This window comes from Pyrgilauda ruficollis, unplaced genomic scaffold, assembly GCF_017590135.1.
Source record: "Pyrgilauda ruficollis isolate IOZ18807 unplaced genomic scaffold, ASM1759013v1 scaffold2, whole genome shotgun sequence".
Classification (NCBI taxonomy): domain Eukaryota; kingdom Metazoa; phylum Chordata; class Aves; order Passeriformes; family Passeridae; genus Pyrgilauda; species Pyrgilauda ruficollis.
This window is the reverse complement of record NW_024519206.1, coordinates 28,236,948-28,260,452: the sequence shown is the minus strand read 5'-3', so window position 1 is coordinate 28,260,452 and position 23,505 is coordinate 28,236,948. Positions and strand designations below refer to the sequence as shown.

At 39.8% G+C, this 23,505-nt stretch overlaps 1 protein-coding gene across 1 annotated transcript in view; it reads left to right on the top strand.

Annotated features, from left to right (window-relative positions):
* Positions 1-19,129, top strand: part of CNTNAP2 (contactin associated protein 2) — a 1,012,072-nt gene extending 992,943 nt beyond the window's left edge. Inside the window, exons 23-24 of the mRNA XM_041466404.1 lie at positions 13,497-13,568; positions 14,543-19,129. Of these exons, the coding sequence (XP_041322338.1) occupies positions 13,497-13,568; positions 14,543-14,742 (272 nt within the window). The 3' untranslated portion in view covers positions 14,743-19,129. The remainder of the gene's footprint in view (positions 1-13,496; positions 13,569-14,542) is intronic.
* The last annotated feature ends 4,376 nt before the right edge of the window (positions 19,130-23,505 follow it).

Below are 23,505 nucleotides of genomic sequence, written 5' to 3'. Positions count from 1 at the left end.
TGATTAGTTTTTGAGCTTGCAGTTGCATCCATATGCCAGTTTTTAAATGAGAGGAGGCAGGTATATATGTCTTTCTCAGAAGCACATGTCAAAGTTGTACCTTTGAGGTTTGTTTTTTTGTGGGTGTTTGGTTGGTTGGTTGGTTGGGTTGGTTTGTTGTTGTATAGGACTTTTTTCCTTGCAGTGTCAAGGAACTCCTTGCAGCATTTCCTTTCATCTCTTCTTCAGCAGAGAAGTAGGGCAGTTGTTTCTAAGGAGAGACAGAGATCCTTATAGAGCTGAGGATCCCACACATTAATACAAGCAGTACCATTCTCTAAAACCTGCCATTCCCTCCTTGCTGCCATGCCGTACTACTGTAAGATTTCAGTATGTCTCTTCCCCACTTATAACATGCACTTTTCTACCTGAATTTTTTTCATCATAAATTAATAGTCCCTTCCTTCTCTGAAATTATTAGACCTGTTTGTACCTGAAGGTTATGGTCTGTACTCCTCTTTCTTTACAAACACATTTTCTGTAGGATTCTTCACTGGCTCATGTCTTTAAAAAGTGTGCCATAAACTCCTTGAGGATGTGCTGCTGCTGTGAATTATGTGCATCTAATGGGCTTTGGTTGTTAATTTTTGTTGGTTACTTTTCTTTCCACTTCATTTGAGTGCAAGCTAACAAAAGACTATGGTGGGATTTACTCAGGATATTTGCACAGCTCCTAATAGCTCCTGCAGTTCAGAGAAAGAGGTCGTGTTTGTCCTTGGCACATGCTATTATGCTTGACCCTGTGTCGGCTCAATCTCATCTTGTAAACTTTGTTGACCTGACAGATTACAATTTACACTTTTTCTTCTGGCTAAATTGTAGTACTTGGACACAGAGACAGTGTGAAGGATGTCAGGGAACATGCCGCATGCTAGTAGGTTAGCTCAAGCTGTCTGTTAACTTCTGTCAGTAAAAAATAGATTTCATTGCCATAGCCAGACTTAACTGTTTCAAGTCATGTGCAGACAAAGCTCAAGAAACCCAGCTTCACTTTCAGTAATTATTAGTTTTTGGAAGACTGGGAGCTAGGAATCCCTTGTCTTGTCCTCTCTGGTGATCCACAGCAGCAGGGGGAGAAGATCATATTGCTTCAAAGACTTATAGTGAGGGACTGCTGTACACCAAAGAAAGCAACAATGTCAGGTGAGTTGTGATGGTAGAAGTAAATTTCACAGCAAAGGAGTGGCATTTCACTGGTTCAGGAGTAAAAGGATTTTCAGGTGTTCGTGGGCAATGTCTGGCTTCTACTGTGGCTGGCATTTCCATGATACAAAGAGGAGGTATCTCAGCATTTACCAATATCAGTAAAAACAACCAAGTCTTTGTGAAAGTATCCGTGGTGGTCTGACACAGATAGTTCAGTCACAGGAAAAATGTATTCTGTAGACTGTGTAACCTTGAGTCATCAAAGTCATAGCCTGTCAGTCATCAAAATTATCTTCATCTAAATTAAAATACTTGGGTTTAGTGTCACTTTGCATTAGTAAACTGGCAGTTTCCACTGAGGATTTTTTTGTGTTTTCCAAACCCTACTTAAGACTTTCTAACACAAATCACGTTGAGAGAGAAAATAGAGGAATCAGAGGCATAAGTTTTTGGCTCCAGAACTGTAATAGTCTCTGTTGTCTCAGTGTGAATTTACTCCTTTACTAAACTGGTTGAAAGGACAAAGACAAAAAGCAACTTTGAAATTCACTGAAGGACTTGTAGTAATATTAAAGCAAAAGCCACTCACACTTTGCCACAAAGAAATGGTTGCAAATAACGTCTTTGAAAGTAGCAATTGCTATGTGCAGCGTTTCTCATCTCTAACACATTTTTATCTGTAATTTTTAGTGTTATGTTACCTATTTAATTTTAAATAATTCTTAACAAAACATGAGAGCTGAGGATAGATGTTTCATAGTGAAAATAAAACAGGAAAAAATTTGTGGGAAGAATCATATGGTTTAAATTTCATTCAGTGACATAGTCTGAACTCATCCTGACTCATATTTTGAGTTAAGGTTAGGTTTTTAGTTTTGTTTCTCAAATATTGTGGGATTGAACTTTGAGGATTGAAAAATGTTGTAGGAGGGGATCAAAGATAAGTGTCTAAATATAACAGATACACCAGACGACAAATGTAATGATCCTTTCACCTCTCAACTACAGTGCTGGATCAGATTTTGCAGATAATTACTAGAAGTTAAGCAGGTTCTGCCTGATGGGTGACCTACATGAAATGTTTTCTTTAAACTCTTCTGTGTAGTTACTGCATGAACATCTCCTGCTAGCTGCCAAACATTTTGGATGCCCTAACAGAGAGGCTAAAGGGAAAATCATAATGACATGCTTCAGTCACTTGACAGTTAACCTTTAAAAACTAGTTCAGGGAATTATCAATAAGGAGCCCTGTTGATTTTCTCCCCTGACAAATGAGCTGTACAGTTTGTCAATTCAGTTTTGCACTTTCTGTTAGCCTTGAATACACATATATTTCACATTTACAATATTAGATCTTTTTAAATTCCTTTGCTAGCCACCTCCCCACCTCTGGCTGGCATTTTGCCATGCTCCTGAGACATTATCTTAAACCATGATCTTGTTCAGCTTGTGAGTATTTTCACAATGCATAGTCTTTTCCTGTTGCTATGGTGAACCTTTCTTGGTGGTGATGAAGCACAGGAATTCAACAAGTCATTCTTTTCTGGAACGTGACTTTCTGCTGATTTAAAAGAAAAAGGTCAACAGTGACATCCAAGCAGATCGTCAATATAGTTCACTTCGTGTGTTTTCCTCCCATCAGTATTATCTCAGTTCATGTCAGACTATCCAATTTGCCTTGGTTACATCAATAGGAGTGTAGAAAAGAGGCTAAAAAGAGCCTGATCAATGAACATATCTACCTTTATATATTGTCCAAACCATTGAATTACCTATCTGGCATACAATTCAAAACAAAAGTTTTAATTTCTATAGCCTTTAACTGTATTGGTGTGAATTTTAATATCTATTATTGCTGCATTGGTTAAAAAAAAAGCTAATGGCAAGGAGTTTTTAATATCTCTCAGTTCAAATTAGCTAAGATATAGGTGATTGATAGCTGACACCTTACCCATTGTAGAGGAGCAAAAAAAAAAAAAGCCCAAACACTATTATTTTAGTAGTAAAAAAAAATCCACACTTGAAATGCCTTGTAGTTATAATTAGAAATTGCATATTATTGTAATGCCATTGTTCAGTGTGTGGGTGCTTTTATCTAAGGTTCTGCTTATTGCTAATGAAATTTCACCTCCAAAGTTTTCTTATTTATATAAATAAAGCATGAAAGAAACCTATAACATGGATATACCTCTCTGTTTTATGTAAAATGTGCTGCAGCTTGCCAAACCACCCAATCTTGAATTTAGTAAAAGCTGGAGATCCAGAAAGGCAAGGTACACACAATAGCTGGCAAGTTATGCTTTAGCAGCCCTAAGTTGTCATAGCACTCTGTAGCTGCAAGATGCATTTATTCTGAGTATGAACAGAATGGCATCTAGAGTATTTAACATGGAATTTAGTTAAACCTATATTAGCTTCAACATATTTCAAATTAAATGGAGCAGGATTAAATGCTGCATCTGCAACATTCTTCAAGTGGTGTGACTTTTTTCTGACTGTGTATGTTTAAACCCTAAATGCTCTTTATTTTTTGTAATAGTTGAAAGGTCTTGCCTTTTACAAATCAACAGCTTACTTTGATACCTATACTGAGCATGTCCTGCAAAATCATGTACCACTGTTATCGATATTAAAACAGCTGCTTGCAGGATTCTCTCTCTTTTTGTTATGAATTCATCCTTCTTCCTTTGATAAGTGATGGCAGAAGAAGGGAGCAACAGCACTGAGCACTGGCCATACATCCAAGCTCGCCTATTTGGCCAGCTAATTTCTTTGTAAAGTGAAAGAGAGCAGCCAATTTCTGCACTCAGAGGAAGTGTGACTCATATTACTGGTGGCAGTGCTGAAGGTCACCTTCCAGATTCAGACACCATGGGTTGAGTCACATCTCACCCCATGACCACTGGTACCACATCTCAGAGAGAAGAGCAGCAGCACCTGAGGAGAAGCTGGGTCAGATGTGTGCTGGTGTGGATGTGGCTAGGAAGATGGAAAACATCTTTTGCCCTTGTCAAGGGCTTGTTACAAATGGCACAGTGGGAAGGAAGGATCAAAGGTGTTATTTGCTGATGGGTGACAATGCAGCCCTCAAAGTGGTCTTAGGTCACAAACACATGAATAAGACACTCCTCTCCTGGCCACAGACATTGAAAGAGTCCTATACACATCAGTGAGTCCAAGAGTGTGAGCATGTAAGTTAGTGGCATGTGACACGTTACATGTGACATAAAGTTAGTTGACATGTGACAAAGTGCTCATTCTCTCTTTTAGGGGATGGCAGGAGAGCAGGGTCACTTCCCTAGGCTTCCTGCAAGGACACGCAAGTCCAGGCAGGGACACAGAGGAGCTTCACCACTTTTGTTCATGATGCAGCCTTACACATCTAAATTTGATCTTCTAGTGTTGGCAAAATTAGAAATAGATATGAAGGCATTTCCTAGAATAAAATGACGCTCCTCCTTTTTCAAGCATAGCAAACCTGTACTGCAATCAGAGAATCATGCCAAATTCTCTCTTCAGGGTTAGTGATTAGTCACAGTGGTTTGTTTGGTTTTTTTTAATTAACATGGCATGTAAATACTGGGAGGCTGTTTGTCTGCCAGTAAGGTAACTTAATATGTATACTCTTTATATAAGAGACTGAAGATGCACTTGCAACCTGCCCTATGGGTGAGCAGGTTCTTCCACTGCCACTCTGGTGCATTTCTGTGATTGTTTACTCTACTGAGAGTGACCAGCATTCATCCCCCATGCTCCCAATATAAATATTGTCTCAGAAGTCCATGCCCTTGACCTGAGTTGTTTTCAAACAAGAAGGTAGCACTTTTTGTTAGTCAGGAGGGATTAAGTCTAGCAGAAACTCATAGCTCAGATTCTAAGCACCAAGTGTTTCCTGCAGACAAGAGGGTAAGTGGTGAACATTTAAATGCAAGAGGTTCAATTTTTCTCCTGCCCATCAAACAGCTAACTAGGAAGAGCATCTGTCTGAAATTTGGCTCAATCATTGATTCATCCTTAAAGGGTTTAATTATGGTGCTTGAATTACTGCAAATCTCTCTATTGATTTGGAATAAAAATGCCTCCCTCAATCTCATGTAGCTCCTTCACACAATTATGCATAGCTTTCTCTTAACTTTAAGACTATATAATTTCTGTGTGGGATTTCTGACATTCTGTCTAGTGTATCAGACAGCTGGCAGACTGCCAAGCTTGTAAATTCTGGCATTCGTTGACAGACCAGTATTGTAGCTGTTTCATAATCAGTGATTTGAATATTAATGCTGCTACCTAATGTCAGGAGAAGGTGCTAGTACTAAAAAGAGAGTCTTTTCCATCCTTTGCAAAGACTTTATTTTTTACACAAGTACTAATCTTAACCAGGAACATAGAGATGGCATAAATTAGGGGAAAAAATGGAGTAGAGAAGGAAGCATTTAGATGCCTGAGCACTTCATATAACTGCTTTCTTTTTCCTTTCCTCAGGCAGAAACACACTTCCTGTGTAAGAGGTTATTCTAGATTACAGTCAGGTCATTACAGCTATTAAAGGGGGTTTTAGGTTTAAACTCTCCAATCTGACCCATTTCTTGTCCCCAGTCAGAGTCTTTCTCTTTTTTTCCTCCTTTTTTTGTACCTGCCATAAGTTTACAGATTTGTTTGGTATTCTTGGTCATTGAGGTGGATTTTCTGCTTTTGGGAGGGAGGGAAGGGGTGTTTCTTTCACATATTCCCTCTGGGTCCATTGTCAGTGATTAGCTATATACAGCCAGGCTTTGACCAGCATTAACTCCTCTGTTCCTTTGAGAGCACCAAAACACTTCATCTTCTGCATTAATTATAAAAGGAAGTATTTGTGAATCTTCCTTAACAGGTGAAATGTAAGCACTGCTCATAAAATTTTCGTGGAAGTTATAGCTTAGGCCAGCATGACTCTTGTCTGGAGTCATAGTGAGACTCTGTGTCAAACAGATGTCGCTACCAGGAATTAAAAGATAGATGAGTTTAGGTCTTTGATGGATGAGGGTGCTCTAATGTGCTGCAAAACAGTTGGAAATCTGGCAGAGCAAATGTTCAAAATACTAACCCTGAGATCCAACTAGCTGAAGTTCAGCTGCAGATAAAATCAAAAAGTGATGTTAAATGTCTGTTCTCCTTTTTAAATGAATAAAATTCTGTAGTTTACAACTACCAGATAGTAGTATTATGAAGTGTCTTGCCTTACCACTACTTTGTACAATTACTTGCTTGTGTGCCAAAGAAGGTGTGAAACAATCATACAAAAGAGAAAGCAAGGGATAATCACCTAACCCATCCCAACAGACAGTGCAGGAATGTTTTCAGTTTTGTTTCATCCAGGACTGACTGGGGGAGTTCAAGGTGCAGGGTTGGGTCTCCTAATAAGACACAAGTTTTTCAGTCCCTTTACTAGGAAGATTACCTTTCAAGATAAAAAAAAAAAATTGTACATCTCTCTTAGTGAGAACTAAGTGAGTGTACAAACTCTCTCTTTATCTCTTAGAGATAAAACTCCATTTCCTCCTCTCCTTAAGAGTATGGACAGCCGAGCTCACCTGCAGAAGGAAGTTAAAGGGTTGGTAACACAGCAATTCACAAATAGCTGTCTTTACTGGTTGGGTTGTCTGCTGTGTAGTGTTGAGTATTGTCCCAGTTCATTGACCAGGGAGCTTTCACTTCATTTTCTCCCAGCACTGCTATTGTTCATTGTTAGCATTTCCATTGTTCATTCTAAAATTCATGCTTGTTTTTACAGTAACATCCAAGAACACTTTCTTTTATAATCCCCACTTACTTTCCCACTGTCCCAGGCTTTTGCATGCAGAAGGGTGTTCAGAGGACAATGTTTCTATTAAGCCACCATTTTTAATTTATACTCATTTTGTATTGGAATAAAAAGTCAGGATTGGAGAGCCTTCACACTAAAAATGTAAACCCACAGTTTTGTATTCTCCATGATCTCTGTACATATATCTGTCTCAGTGGAACTCACCAGAAGCTGACATAAAAACCGCTTGAGATTCAATGAGAAGTTCTCAGGGAAAATAAAAAAAATAACCTTTCAAAATATTTTTGATCTAACTGAACATACCTAACAAAACTTAGTATAAGTAATTGGTCCAAATAGCACCAATGCATTGGAGGATTTTTTATCATTTACGTTAGGGTTTTTTCCTCTCTATCCCCCCAGTCAAAATGGTTGTAAAAGACTGAAGAAATTAGTGAATTTTGTTCCAACATGGAGATTTGCATGTTCCAAATAATTAGCATTATTGGCAACAGAGAGAAGAAGATGACATTTTTAAAATTAAAAGCCCCAATTTTCCCTCTAAGCAGCATGTCTGTTCTGGTAGTTACAGAATTGCTAAGTGGGTGTATTTTTTCCAATATCCTGCAACTTGTGCTAAAAAAAATTATTAAGTCTGTGACTGTGAAGATTTCTATTTCCATAAAGTCAGGAAAGCGGTTCATAATAGGGACATGCATATAACCCTCTAACACTACACTTGAGGCATCACTAAAAATTCAAGGAGTGACGATTGACCCCACATAGTATGCCAGAACAAAGCTGACCTTTGACAAACAGCATGGTTAATAATATACTTTAGGTATTTTTTGGGGTGTAAGTGTGAGTTTGGGTTTTTTTTAAACTTGGAGGTGTTTAATATTAAAATCTCTTCAGCCAAATTCTTGTTTCTCTACTTAACCTGATGTTTGTAGGACTTCAAGTAAAGTATGTTAACAGAGTTTGATGTTAAACAGTCCTCCCTCAGAATCTGCTCTCAAATGCCTAGAAAAGCAGGAGTAGGGGTAGTTTTCCTCCTTTCTGAGTTTTCAGCTTAGAGAAGTAGGAAAAAATAGATGTATTCATTTAAAAGATAAAAACATATGAACTTTCAATACAAAGTAAGACAAAAAAAATGTGCTTTAAAAGCGACAGCTTTTTTTCATACCGCTTCAGATTTCTTTTTTCTTTTGCTGAATTGCTTCAGTTTACATGTCATGAGAGCTCTTCCCAGAGCCAAACTCAGGTGGAGAGAAATGGATGGGATGGGCACAGGCAGTGGGATGAGCACGAAAGGGCACTCTAAGGGTTGTGTTGCTCACCTCTGATATAGGACTGTGTTATGGGGTTGTTTACTCCTGCTCCATCATTTCTGTGCATGTGTTCAGAGTTTCACTTGTGATCCAGTCCCTTCAGGAAGGGGAATGTAGCTGTGACTGCACATTAATTTCTACTATCAAGAGTCAAGCAATTAGGTTCTGTACTTAGAGTCTGTAATAAGGAGAGCTCTGTCATTTCAAACCACAGCAGTATGGTCTCACCTGACCAGCAGAGTTGACATAATTTACAGAATGACACCAGAGAGCTTGCTTTTATTTTTCTCTGTGCTGTGGTCCTATGGAGAACCAGATTAGTGAATGCATCTAGTGTCCAACACTTTCTCAAAATCTTAACATGTAAATGAGCGTTTGCTGTCGTTGCAAAGTCTATTCTTGGATGCTTGGCTGCAAAATAGAATTAGGAAGGAGTTACAGTTCACATCTTTTATTTTATCTTACTATTCTGTTTCTAATCAATGCCTTGATTGATGTGGGTTTCATGTTCCTTGTGATCACCTGATCTGGTGGTTCTGGTTGCTTTCCAGTTCATATTTATGTGAAAACCCAACTGGTTTTAGCAATGGACAAACACCTCTCAAAACTGTGGACATCTGTAAAGATGAAAGGACAAAGAAGTCTTGCAGCACAAAAGATTTAGTCTGAACAAGCTCACATTTCATTGATTGTTTTAGACCTGTGATAACTCTCACACTTCCTTTTTTGGAGCAAATCTAAACTGTATCTTCCTTTGTAGTGTGGTATATTTTAACCAAGACTTGCCCACTCAGAAAAAAAGTTCAGTTAAAAAAATTGCTTTCAGTGACTTATGTATAACATTCCTTAATGTGTCTCAAAATAAAATTTGCCTTTTTACTGTGTACTTCTTGATACTGCTCTTTACCTGAAAATGGCCACCTGGCTTTGGTTTTGGGTTTCCCCTTGCCTTTACCGAACAGCCTTTTGCTCATTTCTCAGCCCACACTCACCTTCTGGACTACTTTGCCAAGGTTATTTTTTTATCTCAATTTTGTGAATTTACAAAAGGCTTTTCTGTGGGATCCATTGTAAAATATTTTCCCTCTGAAAATGGTAGATGCAAAATCATGCCTGTCATAATGAAGCAGAATTAATTCACTCAGCTAAACCAAGCACATCTATCATCTTTAACATCTAATCCTAATTGTGCTCTGTTTATCCAGTCCCATCTTCCCTCTCCATTCATTAAGGGCTGCTGTTTTGCATCTGACTGTGGCAATGACCATGCTGGGCATGCTGAAGGATGGTAGGTCTCCTATTGCATTTTTGTGGTCATCTAAAGCTTCAAATGCCATTAAAATGATGGCCAGAATATGGAATTTGCCTGCAGTCAGTCTTTAATCACCCTTTCAGGTGCTGCAAAGTTTCTTCAACCCCATTTACCCTAATAGCAGAAAGTTGAAAAGAGCAAAGTATAAGTACAGACTCTGTAGGTTTACTCTGTGCTTATTTATACCATGGCCTTGTAAGCAGCAACCCATGAAAGAAAGAGAAAGCAAAGTGCACTGTGTCCTTTCACATAAATTAGCTTCAGGATGGTGGTGTTTGAAGCAAACCTGATGACCTGATGGGGAAAGACAGGGTGCAAACAACAGCAATGCAAAGAACAGCATCAGCCAGCTTGGATCCTGGAAGGGAAGCAAACGAAGGGATGTTCATAAGCCACTGAGGAGCTTAGCATTTCCTGGTACAGAGCAATCTGCCCCTGCACTAGCTGCAGGTTTTAGGAAAAGGTCTTTGCTGCGCTGTGACAGCAAACTGATGGCTCTGTGCCACAGCTGCGTGAGAAGAGGATTTCAGGCAGCTGGCAGGACATTTCTTGGGTCAATATTTAGCTTTTCAGGATAGATTTTCTGTTCCCCAGGACAGATTAAAAATCTCTTTGCTCTGTTCTTCATGTTTTGAGTCACACACATGAGACTCTGGCTACTTGGAGAAACCTAGATTTGTTTTAGGAATTACTCTTTACAACCTATGAACAGCTCTTTATATAGTCTTCTGTGTTTTTACCAGAGGATCAGTATTCCTGCTGTCCCTTTGTCAGCATGCTCTAATGTGTTCTTTCCTCTTTTAGTTCCTGAATTCCAGCAGCAAAGGAAGAAAAACTCCTTTTACTTGTCTTTTTGGTTTAATATTGCTAAGGAATCTGACTGTAGTAAGGTCAGAGAGGATTCCCCATGCGTTTGAATGATGTAACTCGTGTCTGAAATACCTGCACTTGGTACCTGTTGGGCACAATACTCTGTTAAGCTCATCTTGGAGGGTCAAGGACTGTACCCTCATATGTTCTTTTCTGCCTAATTGCTGTGGCAGGAATTGCCCTTTTGTGGTTCTTAGACCTCTGACCTATAGCTCTTTCTGATCTTTTGAGAAGCTACTGGAGAATTTCAAGGGAACGTCCTATTAAAAAAGGAAACTAGTTGTTTTCTTTCTCCTTTATCCATCTATAGTAATACTTCAAGTAAAAAAATTGATGGATATTTTTGCAGCAAAATATATTCTATAACCCCACATTTGGATGAGATTTTAGATACAACTTTTCAGTCAAAAAATCCCCATAATACACAAGCAGGTGACTTGGTGGCACAAGAATAATAGAACAGCAATTAATGAATTATGGTGATAATATCTGCCAACGCTAGTGCAAGTGCTTTAAAAAAAAAATTCATGAAAGTCTAAGCTCCTTTTTTCCCCTGTAGCACACCTGGTTCTCCGGCAGCTGCAGCAGGGCACAATTTTGCCAATCTGATGATGAGCTCTTGCTGAGCTAGTGTCCCCTGCTCCCACGCACATGTTCTTGTTTCCTTCTTGTCAGAGGGGAGAGTCTCAGAGTGAATCACACGTGCTTGTTGATCCGAGGGACAGCTCCTCCTGAGTGTGTAAGATGTCTGGGTGCCATGGAGAGCGGCTCTGTGTGGAGGCATTGGGGCCAGTCCTAGCAGCAGCTCTCAGACAAGATCAAGGATGGAGCTCCATATCCTGCATCATGTCCTTCCTTATCCTGCAGTGTGCCTCAGTGCTTGTTGAACATCACAGACTGTGGTCTTCCATCTGCCAGGAATCCCTTGTAGCATAGCCAGTGTGATGTGGCAGCTCAAGAGGGATCATGCTGCCATGAACAGCAGCTTTCCTCTTTCTTCACACTTCACTAGTGCCATTGTTCTTGAAATAACCTTTTAGAAGAAAATAAAATATAATATTCAATTGTAAGGGAAGGAAGAACTACCATTGACTGCAATGTGACCATTGTAAGTTTTCAGATTTCTTGTGTGAGGACACAGGAGACCAACTCTAAAGCAAATACTAGGACTTGTTAACTGCCTGTGGTTCTGCTCAGATGACAAGGGCCCTCCTTTTGCGTTAGTATGGCAGAGGAATTCCTTGTAATTTGGCAAACTGATGCTTTCCCCACAGTATTATTTGGCATTAGGATTTTCCTTGAGATATAGGGAGGGCAGGTTTAAAAGTAGGATTTCCCACTGCCAGCCCTTCCCTTTTAGCACTGCAAGGGTATGTTTATAAATCCTGTGCCAAAAAGTCTTCATTAATGGTCCTGGCACAGTTCTTTGGAGCAAAATCCAATGATACGGAACCAGGTATTTATTTATCTTTTACAATTTATAGCTTGATTCATTTCAGAGGGGTGCAGATGAAGGTTTTCAGGAGCCAGAGCACCAACAAATGTCAAAGGCACAAGTGCTGCTGGCAAAAACTGCTGGACAGGGCCCCTCTGCTGAGCTCTGAGAAGCGCACTCCTGTTTGTCCCCAGGCAGCCGGCCAAAATCCAGCTGCTGAACACACAGCTGGTTCAACTGTCTCCCAGAGTAGGCACACAGAGGGCTACTCTAGCCCCAAACCTCTTTTCAGGCCATGTGGCAAGCTGAAACCATTCATTCTTTTGTGCAGCTGCTTTACAATACAAAAGGAACTTTATTATGAGTTTTAGTCCATGGTAACAGAAATACAGTCAAATTACCTCAGCCAGTTTTTGGTATACTGAATGCATCACTGGTCTGTAAAGGCAACTGATTATTTCCAGGCACTATCACCTAATCTATCAAACAAGGAAAATACAGTGGGGTTTTAAAGGCTGCCCTGAGAAGCAGTTCATATCCTTGATGATTTTAATTTGCTCCAGTTAACACACTTTTAACAACATTTTCTCTATTTCAAAATCAATGTCTAAGTCCAGTGGCAAAGAAGGAATTATTGCAACTGCTCACCCATCTCCCTAGGCTTGCTTAGTCATTGCAGTGTCCAGTTGCTCACTATATGTCTCACTATAAAGAAAATGCTGATAAGTTTAATTAATGAGATTGCCTCTGTGATATTTTCTTGAGGTTAAAACCAAGGCCACCATCCAAATTCATCCAAATTCATTAAATTTCATCCAACTTTGCTGCAAGAAGTTTCTCCTTTTCAGGTCTTTGGCAAGTGAATGCTGGCACATCTGCCTGTATTTCCTCTCCTTGCCTGTGTGCTGGAGGCTCTCCTCATCCACAGCCTCCCATGCCTCAGCTCCTCCAGCTCACAGTCTTGCTCCTCAGCTCCAAAGCAGCTCCAGCAGTGGCCCAGCTGCCATGCTGGGCTTTCTCCCAAAGTGGCAAAAGTGCTGGCATGTGCTCTGGGGAGTGGCTGCTCTGTGGCTCTGACCAACAGAAGCTGCAGCCCCTCTCTTACCTTGGACTGTGCAGCAGCAGAAGGGATTCAGGTTTTTTCTTTCTAGGAGCTTGAATTTGTACCCAATGGTGGTCACAAAATCCTGAAAGCTTCTGAAGCTTTTAATAGGTAGCAGTGACAAAGGCAAAAATCTCTGTAATAATAAGTATGATCACACACTTTTAAAAGAGAGGGGTTTGGTTTGTTTTGTGCTTTTTTTGCCATTAAAACTTACTGACTTTATGTTAGTAAAAGACAAAATGTCTTCCTGTACCAGCAGCAATCCTTACCAAGGGTATCTCCTTTATTTTAATTTTATTTTTGTTACGAGGAGCAAGCAAGTAGTTCTGAGGGATTAGACAATATTAACAGATCTTTTTGGATTTATTCATCTATAGATAAATATCTAGTAATCACAGTTCTCTTTAAGCTGTATCTGAGGATGTTGGATGTATTTCTGAACTTTTACAGAAGTTTCTTTAATTCTCTATTTACAGCAAGTGCTGATTTTCCATACAATGGTCAAGCTATAGGAGATGGAGTTAACAGAAACTCAGCTATTATTGGAGGTAAGAAAACTGTCTACTTTTCTAAAATACTCTGCAGTATTTGTCTCTGATGGCTGAATTGCAGTTGGTAATAAGGCTACATATTTCCATATCCAGGTTTAGGTTTATTGCTTTACCCTTGATTTGCTGTGTCATTTTTCCTTTCTTATTTATATTTTTATTATTACTTATAACTTTGCCTTATACTTTGAAACCTTACAATATTGGAAGGATAGCATTGCATTCCTCAGAAAAATTCAGGCCACACTTGAACAGCCTCAGTTCACCTGCCCAATGCATCAGTTAATGTAAAGTGGCATAACATAACTCTGGCTGGTAACAATATTTTTTTTTTAATTTTATATCTTCATCCTAGAAGATTCCTTTGCCTGTAGAGAAGGGCCCAAACAGGAACAGTGTTGTTTTATCACATGGATACCTATGCCTAAGAGGATAACATCCATGAGACTTCTCTGTAACAGGGTTGAACCCAAAATAGACCATTGCAGGGAGAGCAATGAAGGCTAGAACTGATGATAAAGCAGGAACATCTGCAATTATGTGCAGCCAGTGCTTAGTGGGTGGTGTGATCCAACAGTGAACCAAGACAATTTTCAAGGACATGTAGAGGAGCTAGGATAGGTCTTTATAGCCCTTGACTGGAAAGTGAACATAGAGATTTCACCTTCAAAGGGCTGCCCACGTACTCAGCACCCTCTGCCTCTTGGTCAGTAAAGCTTAGGTCTGTAAAAAGGTATTAATGTTGAAGTTTTTACCTATGGGATGACAGTCACCAGCAGCCTTCAAGGAGCTGCAATTTGTATATAGTGGAATCTATATGTAAATATTAGTGTAGTGGAAACCAAGCAATTGTGGTGATGCCCACATGCCCAAGTTGCTTCAAATCAGCTCAGAGGAATTTTGGGATCCTTTCTTTGTGCTGAAGTCTGCAGCTGGTCTCACCAGGGGCATCTTTTCTTTCCTCCTGTGTGCAGGCGTCATCGCAGTGGTGATCTTCACCATCCTGTGCACCTTGGTGTTCCTGATCCGCTACATGTTCCGCCACAAGGGAACCTACCACACCAACGAGGCCAAAGGGGCAGAGTCAGCCGAGAGCGCCGACGCCGCCATCATGAACAATGACCCCAACTTCACGGAGACCATAGACGAGAGCAAGAAGGAATGGCTTATCTAAGCCCACGGGGATGGGGCCTGGGGTGGGATGTGAGCTGGGCCAGGGTGGGACTGGGATGACTCTTGCAGTGGAGAGAGAACACTCTGTGTCGGACGCTTGAGCACACATAGGATAAAAAGATCAGCACAACTGGAGGAGCAAGTGACAGGAAAATACCACTGAGACTGGAGGAAAAAAAAAAAATATCTCAAGCATTTAAGAAAAAATACTTTTTAATATTTATTTACAGCAAATTGCCCCTTCTGTATCCCAACAACTACAACAAAGAGCAGTTTTGCAGCTTCGGCATTGGTTACAATTTCCAGTAATACCTGTCTATATCTGTGTGTGTTTAGAGATGTTCTGGATACCTGTGACAAGAAACAGGGCTGGTTTTTTTATATTTTTAAAAGCTGTTTAAAATGTGGGTGGCTCTGTCCTGAGAACAAGTGGCAGCCCTTTTTTCCTGGCGTTGTGTTCCTTCCTGGCTGGCCACTTCCCTGCAGGCTGCCCTCAGCCCCGCACCTCGACCACATCACCGTTTATTTGGGTGACACTGATCCAGGGGTGGGATAGGGGGTGAGGACTAATGCAAATCTTATTCACCAGTTTCTCAACATCTCATCAGCCCGTGTCAGCCCTGGCAGGGCCCATCTTCTTGACCCAGGCACTTCACTGATTGTGTGCAATTCTCATCAACAATGTAAAAATACTGTTATTATGACTACTATTACTAAAGAGGATTATCATAAAGCACAGGAGGCTTTAAAGGGTTTTTGTATTATTTTGTTGGTCTCTGAGGGAGGATGATGCTGTGTGAGTCTGTAGACCTAGTCTGTTCCTGTGTCTTTGTCTATGGCACCAGGTCCATCACCTGAGGCACATGCCAAGTTAAACTTAGCTCTGCCTGTGGCATATTGGCATATTCTGTACATTGTAGTAGCAAATTAGAGCCAGACTTTGTTTGCTTCTGTTTCTTCTTAATAGGCTGCCATAAAACTATTAGTACAGCTTTACTCAGTGCATTTGAACCCATGGACTTTCACATCTTTTTTTTTTTTTTCAACTTGAGAATAGCAATTTATTCTTTAAATCCCTTGTTTCAGTCCCTTTGCCTTCACTGGCAGTGTTAGCACAGTCCAGAAGGTGAGGCAAAGGAGGCTTGAAAACTCTGCCTCCAGAGCACGTGAGGAACACACAGCACACAGGGCAAAGTTACTTCTCAATACAGAGATCTACTCAAAGTATTTTACTGTCTTTCTAAGGCATTTTTAAGAACAGCAAGGCCAATGTCAAGTACAGCATTGCATCCCATTTTTCCTCTCAAATCAGGAGTGTCCTAGTGTCACCTGAACAGCAGTCAGGCAGCTAGAAGGAAAGACAAAGGGGCAGCCTGAAGACTTAATATCCCTTAGTGGCAATAATTTAACAAAGCTTTAGCTTGCCCTCTGTAGAGAAGCATGATTCTCCTGTGGTGTGAATTGATAGGAAGTTAAGGCCTTAGTGGACAGGTTTTGCAGGGGAACAGAATGAAGGAATGAATATACTGCAGGGCTTTGCCATGTGCTGAAAGAACAGAACTGATACCAGGAATTTCCCTTTAAAAGTATTTATTCTTCTGACAGTCTTAGATTTGCTTTGTCTTTAATATTTCTGGGTTTAGTATGCACAGATTTAATTTATTTTTCTGCACAAGAAAGATTTCTTTTTCACCCAAACATGCAATCTACGACAATGAGCAGTGCCAGCATTTTTTATTTCATTATCTCTTTGGTTGCAAATTTCATTATTCTAATTGACACTTTAAAAACAGGGAAAAAAATCATATAGGGGAAAGAAAATATTGGAGTCTTACTGGACAAGACATTGATAAGCACAATTTGTCAGAAAGTCAGGCCAGGTAGTTCAGGTTTTAAGGATGGTAACCTAAAGTCCTGTCTTGGAGGAACATTATCATTGAACATAGATATCAGAGCAAATCAAGCCCATTAATTTATTCTATTTATGGATTTGAAATTAGCATACAAAAAATTTGCCAGTTTTAAAAGCAATTACTGTTTCTCAGGTAACATACATGGCAGAGAGGTTCAGGTAGGCATAAAAATTACCTCTGTTACTCTTGTGCTCTGCAGTCTTTTGCCTTGCCTCCACTATTAACCTCTGCCTCTCTTGCCTGAAATCACGCAGATGAGTCCTGGGTTTAATCATGGGTGTAAAATAAGTCTTCTTACCTTGGGGAATATCAGCACGGGATGGATCTACTCCGTACCACCACTCAGCAAACTACCTAGCAATCACAGATGTCTCCATAGGATTGAAAAGGCATTATCTTTTCTTTATGATTTTATGTTTCATTTTACTTTAATGGTATTTTAGTCCACTCTGAAAAACATCCTTGCCTGCAACTTCAAGCTACCAAGAGAAGTGAACAGAGCATCATTTGCAGAAATTGGCATTTTATTTGCAGAAAAAACACTCCTAATCTGAATTTAATGTCTGTGAGGAAGATCAGACTTCTGTATCCAGAGAGACTAGAGTCTTCTGCTACTTTATGTGGGAGAGACAGATTTAACAGCCATAGTGCAAATAGTGCTGAGGCCAAAAGCCTCAGCATGGCATTAGAAGGGAAAGATGGCTTGGTCTCCTTGTCTAACCAAGTTCTTGACAAAGCAAAACACAGTTGTCCCTGGTTATGGTAGTGAAGCCTGTGATATCTATTCACTGATTTTCTAAAAAAATTACCAGCTAATCTCCCACAACCCTGGGAGATTAAGCGAGAACTTCTGGGAAATAACCTTTGACCATTGCATAAGAAAGTTATAAATTAGCGTCTTAAGTTTGAAAAACAGTTCAAATTTCTGAAATCAAGTCAGGATCATCTGTACCTCTCCATTGGCTGGACACCATGGACCTTTTTCTGTGAAATACATTAGTGCTGTGTTAAAATACAGTCACTTTCATAACCTAGAAACCTTTAAATATTAGAATTCTTGTTTCTCCTTAAACTGGACCTTAGACATGATATCAACAAGCAGCTGTCTCTGTAGAGGGATTTGGTGACTTTGAGTGAATTCCTGCCTTTCTGCTTTGTATTTCATTTCTGAGAATGGTGTATGTTTATTTACTGATCATTCAGCATCCTGGCAGTGAAGCAGGAGACATAGTCTGTGTATTTTGCTAGCATTACATCTATTCTGAGAATTTCTTCCACTGCAAGCCTATCATTGAAGGCTGAAACAACATCCATAATTTATTTCACCCACTCTTACTTGTGCCAAAAATCCATGTAGTTCAACAGGTATGCAGGAACATCTGTTTGAGGGGAGAGTGGATCCTGCTTTTATAAAACTCTGTACTTTCCCCAAAGAATATTAAAATAATCAGTCTTTTATCACCTGTGTTTTAGCTGTTTCACCTATGTGAACTGTGCAGAGAAATGTAGCTTCTTGTACTGGTTTGGGAACCAAAGTGTCCCAGTTGTGTTTCTAAAGGGTCCTTCTTGACACCACAGAAAACAACAGCAAAATTGCCACCAGCAGTGGGGAGAGCAAGTCGGGCTGGAGATCAGGGCTCTCAATGTTAGTGAAATAATGTAAGCAATATTTTGGATTCTCGTTCACAAGGCTTGCAGACCACCAGGTAATGAGACATGGAGCTCCAAGGAGCCAAAACAATGGAAAACTTACTTTGATGTCAACCCAGCCTCAAGGAAAATCCGCAGTCCAGTCTGGCGGTTTTGAATCAGGTCTTTCACACACTGCTTATTCCGTATTTACTGATAGAAAATTCAGATGTATGAAATAGAAATATGTATCTTTAACTCGTACTGGAGCATTTCTGCTTTGTAATTTTTGTGTCTTAATCTTTACCTGTACCTTTTATATCTCTTCTAGCAGCTACCACTTCAAAGCTATGGCAGCATTTTAGGGTCATGCTCTAGCCAGCATGATATATGTGAGAGGATGGGCATCACAAATATTTCAGTAAGACTGCCAAAGCAGTGGTGTATATGTACAAGTTTATTGTACTGGTAAGAATTCATTTTAATTAAAACTATGTCCTTTAATGGCAAATGCATCTAATTTCCAGGGTATCTGTTGAAATGTGAAGCTAAGTTCAACAAGCAATAGCTTTCAATATGGTTTATCCCATGAATGATTTTACATTCCATCAAGCATGGTGATCCTGAAGGGATGTCATTCTTGAAAAGCAGAACTTAAATTCTGGTAATCAGATGCCATTATTCATCCTAGAGAAATTAAACAGAAACCTTGCCTTCTAACAGCAACAGCATGCAAATTAGAATTAATGAAGGGCAGTGTGTTTGTATTCATAAATATCTTCTGTGAATGTCTTTCCTTTTAACTAAAGTTCTATTAGAAAGCAGATTGGTAAATAAAAAGGAGGGAAAAAAATAAAAAAAAGACATTTGAAACAGTTTTAATCACCGTAACAGCTGTTTCCTCATGCTTTGTATATTCTTATCATTGCCTGTATTTTTAACATCTCTAGTACCAGGAAATCAATTTGGAAAGGACAGAAGTTGGAAAGGCTTCTTAAGAAAAGACCCCTTGAACATGAAAAAAGGTACCTCAGAATGCAGTTATAGATAAGAAAAGAGGGTGCTAAAACCAGGGAAGATTTATTGAAGTGCAAGTATATTCCTCCTGCATCAGTGTTACCTGTTACAAAGTGTACATCTGTACATGTTGAGGTGGGTAAAGGGTCTGAGAGCAGGGTTTGGGTAGAAATTTAATGACTGCCTTTCTGCTTTTTTCCCTTTCTGATCACTTTTCAGGTAGCAGCAAGCATTCTGCTTTCAGTTCTGCTCACATTTGTTACTGCAGATTCAGTGGCATTGCCTGCCTAACAAGGTTTACGTACTACAAATGACTGAGTGTGGGTTGTTTGCCTTCCTTTCCTATCAAAACTCTGTCTTTCCTTCATGAATGAGAGCCTTTTATTGAAACCATCAAGAACAATGTATGCCCAGCTCAACAGACTTGTGTCTGTTCCTTTTAATAAACTACTTTATCAGGCTTTAAAACATTTTTATGACATGAAGCATTTTATAAAAGAACTGTGCATTTATAAAAGAACTGTGTTAAATGCAATGGGAGAGTGTGAAACCTAGGCAAAGAGGCATCAGTGCAGCAACCACCTGAGTCAGAGGCACTGTTGCTCTGTCTACAGCATACACTGCCTTAACCACCCACCAAATCCCTGGATCCATCCAAGACCTTAACTTCCTTTGTGGAATATAAAAGTGGCAAAGTCCTGGTGGGATACTGTGTTCAGAACGTGGTCTGACCATGTTCTGAACATTCTTTTGTGCTGACTGTTGAAACCCCTAGAAGGAGTTTTATGCAGGAATATTTCTCATTTCTACAGAAAAGCTCTAGGACCAAGAGGTGGGAGTGAAGGTTCAAGTGTAAAGCCCGACTGATACTTGAACATTGTGACACAGAGGGTCTTTGCTCCCTTCTGCTGCCACTTGTGTCACTGCAGCCATGTGCGTGTGCACATGCACCTCCAAAACCTAAGGCTGTTCAGGATATGATGTCTGCACCACAACTGCTGCCATGGTGTGGGTGAATAAGATACCAAACTTGCTCCAAATCCATGAGTCTGCAGTGCTAGTAAAATCCCTCGCTCTTGAAATTAAGTGCAATTTTTAAGATAAACTCAGGCTGTGCCCTACAGTAGCAGGCACATATGATGCCTCAAATGAGACCAAGACTTGAACCTGGTAATGGAAAAGCATTTATTTAACAATCTGTAACACTGTTCTTTTAACTCTGACTTTCACATCTAAGCAGATTTTTCTTGAGGCACTATGCTTAAAACACTTATTATGCCAACAGCTTAAGAATCAGGAAGAAAAGGGGCCAATTCATGGCTTTTTTTACACAAGAAGTCTTTTTTAAAAGTCACTTACTGTAAAAAAAGTATTTGGTATCAACAGGTTCTTTCACAGAGAAGTATTTCTTTTCACTAATTTTCAAAATATCATGTGAGCAAAGCTGAGCAATTATTTAGGCACAACCAGAACCACTTCAGGGGGTAAGATAGACTTGGGAAATATACATATAAGCAAATAACAAATTTAGCATATCCTGCTTCTTCTGTGATTCAGCAGCTTCCAATAATGTCTATTTGTACTCCCACCGTTGTTGTTTCCTTAAGGAAGACCATCTGGATTAAACAACAAACATAAAACTGTGTACCTTTAGTTTTACCATAGATTAATATTCTCACTTGGTATGTAATAGCATATTAAGGAAGAGCAAATTGTTATTTCCTCAGATTCCATAGCTTTAATTCTGCTGTCTCCAAGGGTCAGAGATGTACTATCACCATATTAATTGTTATAATGCAGAGGTATTTATACTGATAATATTCAACAAACTAGCATTCTGAATTCTAGCACAGAAAAATTCTAATTTATTGAGAAGGTGGGTAGATAACATTTTCTGACAAGTGAGAAATGTAAATAACTGGAATTCACAGACACTAGAGCTGAAACCATTTGAGGGAATGTTTAGCATGCAGAAAAATAAACTGTACCAGAAAGAGTTTCTTGCTTTCCAGTTAGCAGCTTGGGATAGGTACAGTGCTGTGGCCAGTTATATATTGCCACATGTTCATTGCCTTTTTGGCCAAAATATTTGAGGTCCTGTCTTTCACATGCTTTCAAATAGGCTATTGTAAGAGTACAGCTGAAAATGTGAAACTTAAACAAGCTGCTCTAGGTTGCTGGTGAGAGTACAGAGTCACAAGACCCAAAGTCTTTTACCTTTTACTTTGCTTAGAAGAAAAGTCTCAGATGTGTTGCTGCCTGTCCCTGTCTTTTGTCACCTTTTCACCATCTTACTGAACATCACAGATTGAAAGGGACCACGAAACACCTTCTGGTCCAACATTTTGTGGGAAAGGGAACCTAGATGAGATAATCTAGCATCCTGTCCAGTCATAATATTTTTTCCCCACTGACTCCATTTCCAGGGTAGTAGGCTATCATCAGGCTCTTTAAGGCAGATAGAGTCAGTGGAGCAAGGCAACAAACTATTGAATCAGCCAGAAAACAGTAAATTTAGATGACTCAGGTCAGGTGGAAGCAGGCTTCATCTGGGGTATTCCCAGCCTAACAGCTGTCCTTCATTTCATCTTGGCTTTGGTTAGCAATGGAGCAACTAGTCAAGTATGTGTATTTTTCTAAACCCATGTAGAAATATGGAAGATAAACTTGGCTGAATAAAGACAAAGTAGCCATCCCCTGTATGCCAATGTTGGCTCTAAAGTGCACGTTCTCGTGCTTACAGTACGTGTGTCACTGAAGGAGTCTGACATTGCCACGGGCAATAAATCCTTCACAAGCTGAACAAATAGCCCTGCACTGCTTTGCCTTGAAAAACTCCTTTGGGCAAATGTTTAGAAGTAGATCTATGGTTTGCCATCATAAAACACTGGACACAGTATCAGCAGCTAGCTGTAAGTTATTTCTGTTGTAAAATCAAGGTCTGTCTGCAGAGTTTTTGTCTTGCTCTAATGAGACCTTTATCCCTGGAGCATAAACTACTACAATAGGGCAAAGTAACAAAGAGAAATTGCCTTTGCTGCACACTGAAACACAGTGTAAAGTCCCTTTCACTACACAGTTCCTGGTAAGAGAAAGAAGTAAGATCTCTGTAGATATCTAATGTTTCCTTTTTTTCAAACCCCTCTACCTATTGCTCCAAGGAAAGAAAATTGCTGACAGTTCTGGGTTTTTTCACATCTCTTTCTCTACTCTAGAAGTGTTCCCTCTCACTGACAAATTTACTACCTTTTACTGTCACCTTTAAACTCCTTCCCAGCCATGCTTGCTACATTGACCAAGGTGAAGCCTTTCACCTTCCTAAAATGTAATCATTGTAGTGGAAGGGTTATGTGCCACTCCATTCCTCTCACCTTTTATATTTGCAGTAGGTTTTTATCTGTTCATGGTACTCAGTGACTGAAAGTTCAAGTTTGGTTTCTGCCATCTGCGGCATTATTTTATAACTTGTTTGAATCTGTTCCAAAATCACAGCATTGCCTGGCAGAGAGAGTCTGAAAATTAGGCAGCTGCACTTCATTCCATGCAGCATGGTTACCTTCTATTGCTTAGTTCAAATTTTCCCAAGAGATATCAGTAATAAAATTATACCTGGCAAAAGCTAGCATCTATTTTTCATAGGGCCACAAGATGTCAGATTGAGTTCTCAGCCATCAGTTTCCCTTGTGATTTTGTAGCAGCTATACAAGGCTGCTGGTAATGTCCAAAGTAGGACACCAAAAATTATATTATAAAAGCTTCTAGTGATTTTAGTCTCTTGGAGTGTTAAAGGTCCAGCTCAACAGAGCCAACAAGTCAGCACTCCTACAGGTTTCTGTTATGAACACATCCAAGAAAACTCCCAACACTGGTTATTAAATAATTTTATTTTCATTGGATCAGCATCTCTGAGGGGAAAACCTGCTTCTGTATGTGGAATACCTGAGACACTACACTCACCCTATTGTAACTCCTGCATTGTATCTGATTTTTTGAAGCTCCAACTTCTTAAGAGAAGGGATCAGAGTCACTTGAATAAAGAAGGCTAAGGCATCACTTGGTTGCTACTAACTCTGAAGCACAGAGAACTGGCTTTCCACAGACCTGCTTTGCATGGTCAGTCTCAGTCATACACGAGCAATGGGGAAATTTTCCTCTGCTCTTCAGTGGATCAAGACTCATCAGTGGGCTGGCTGGGCAGGTATCAC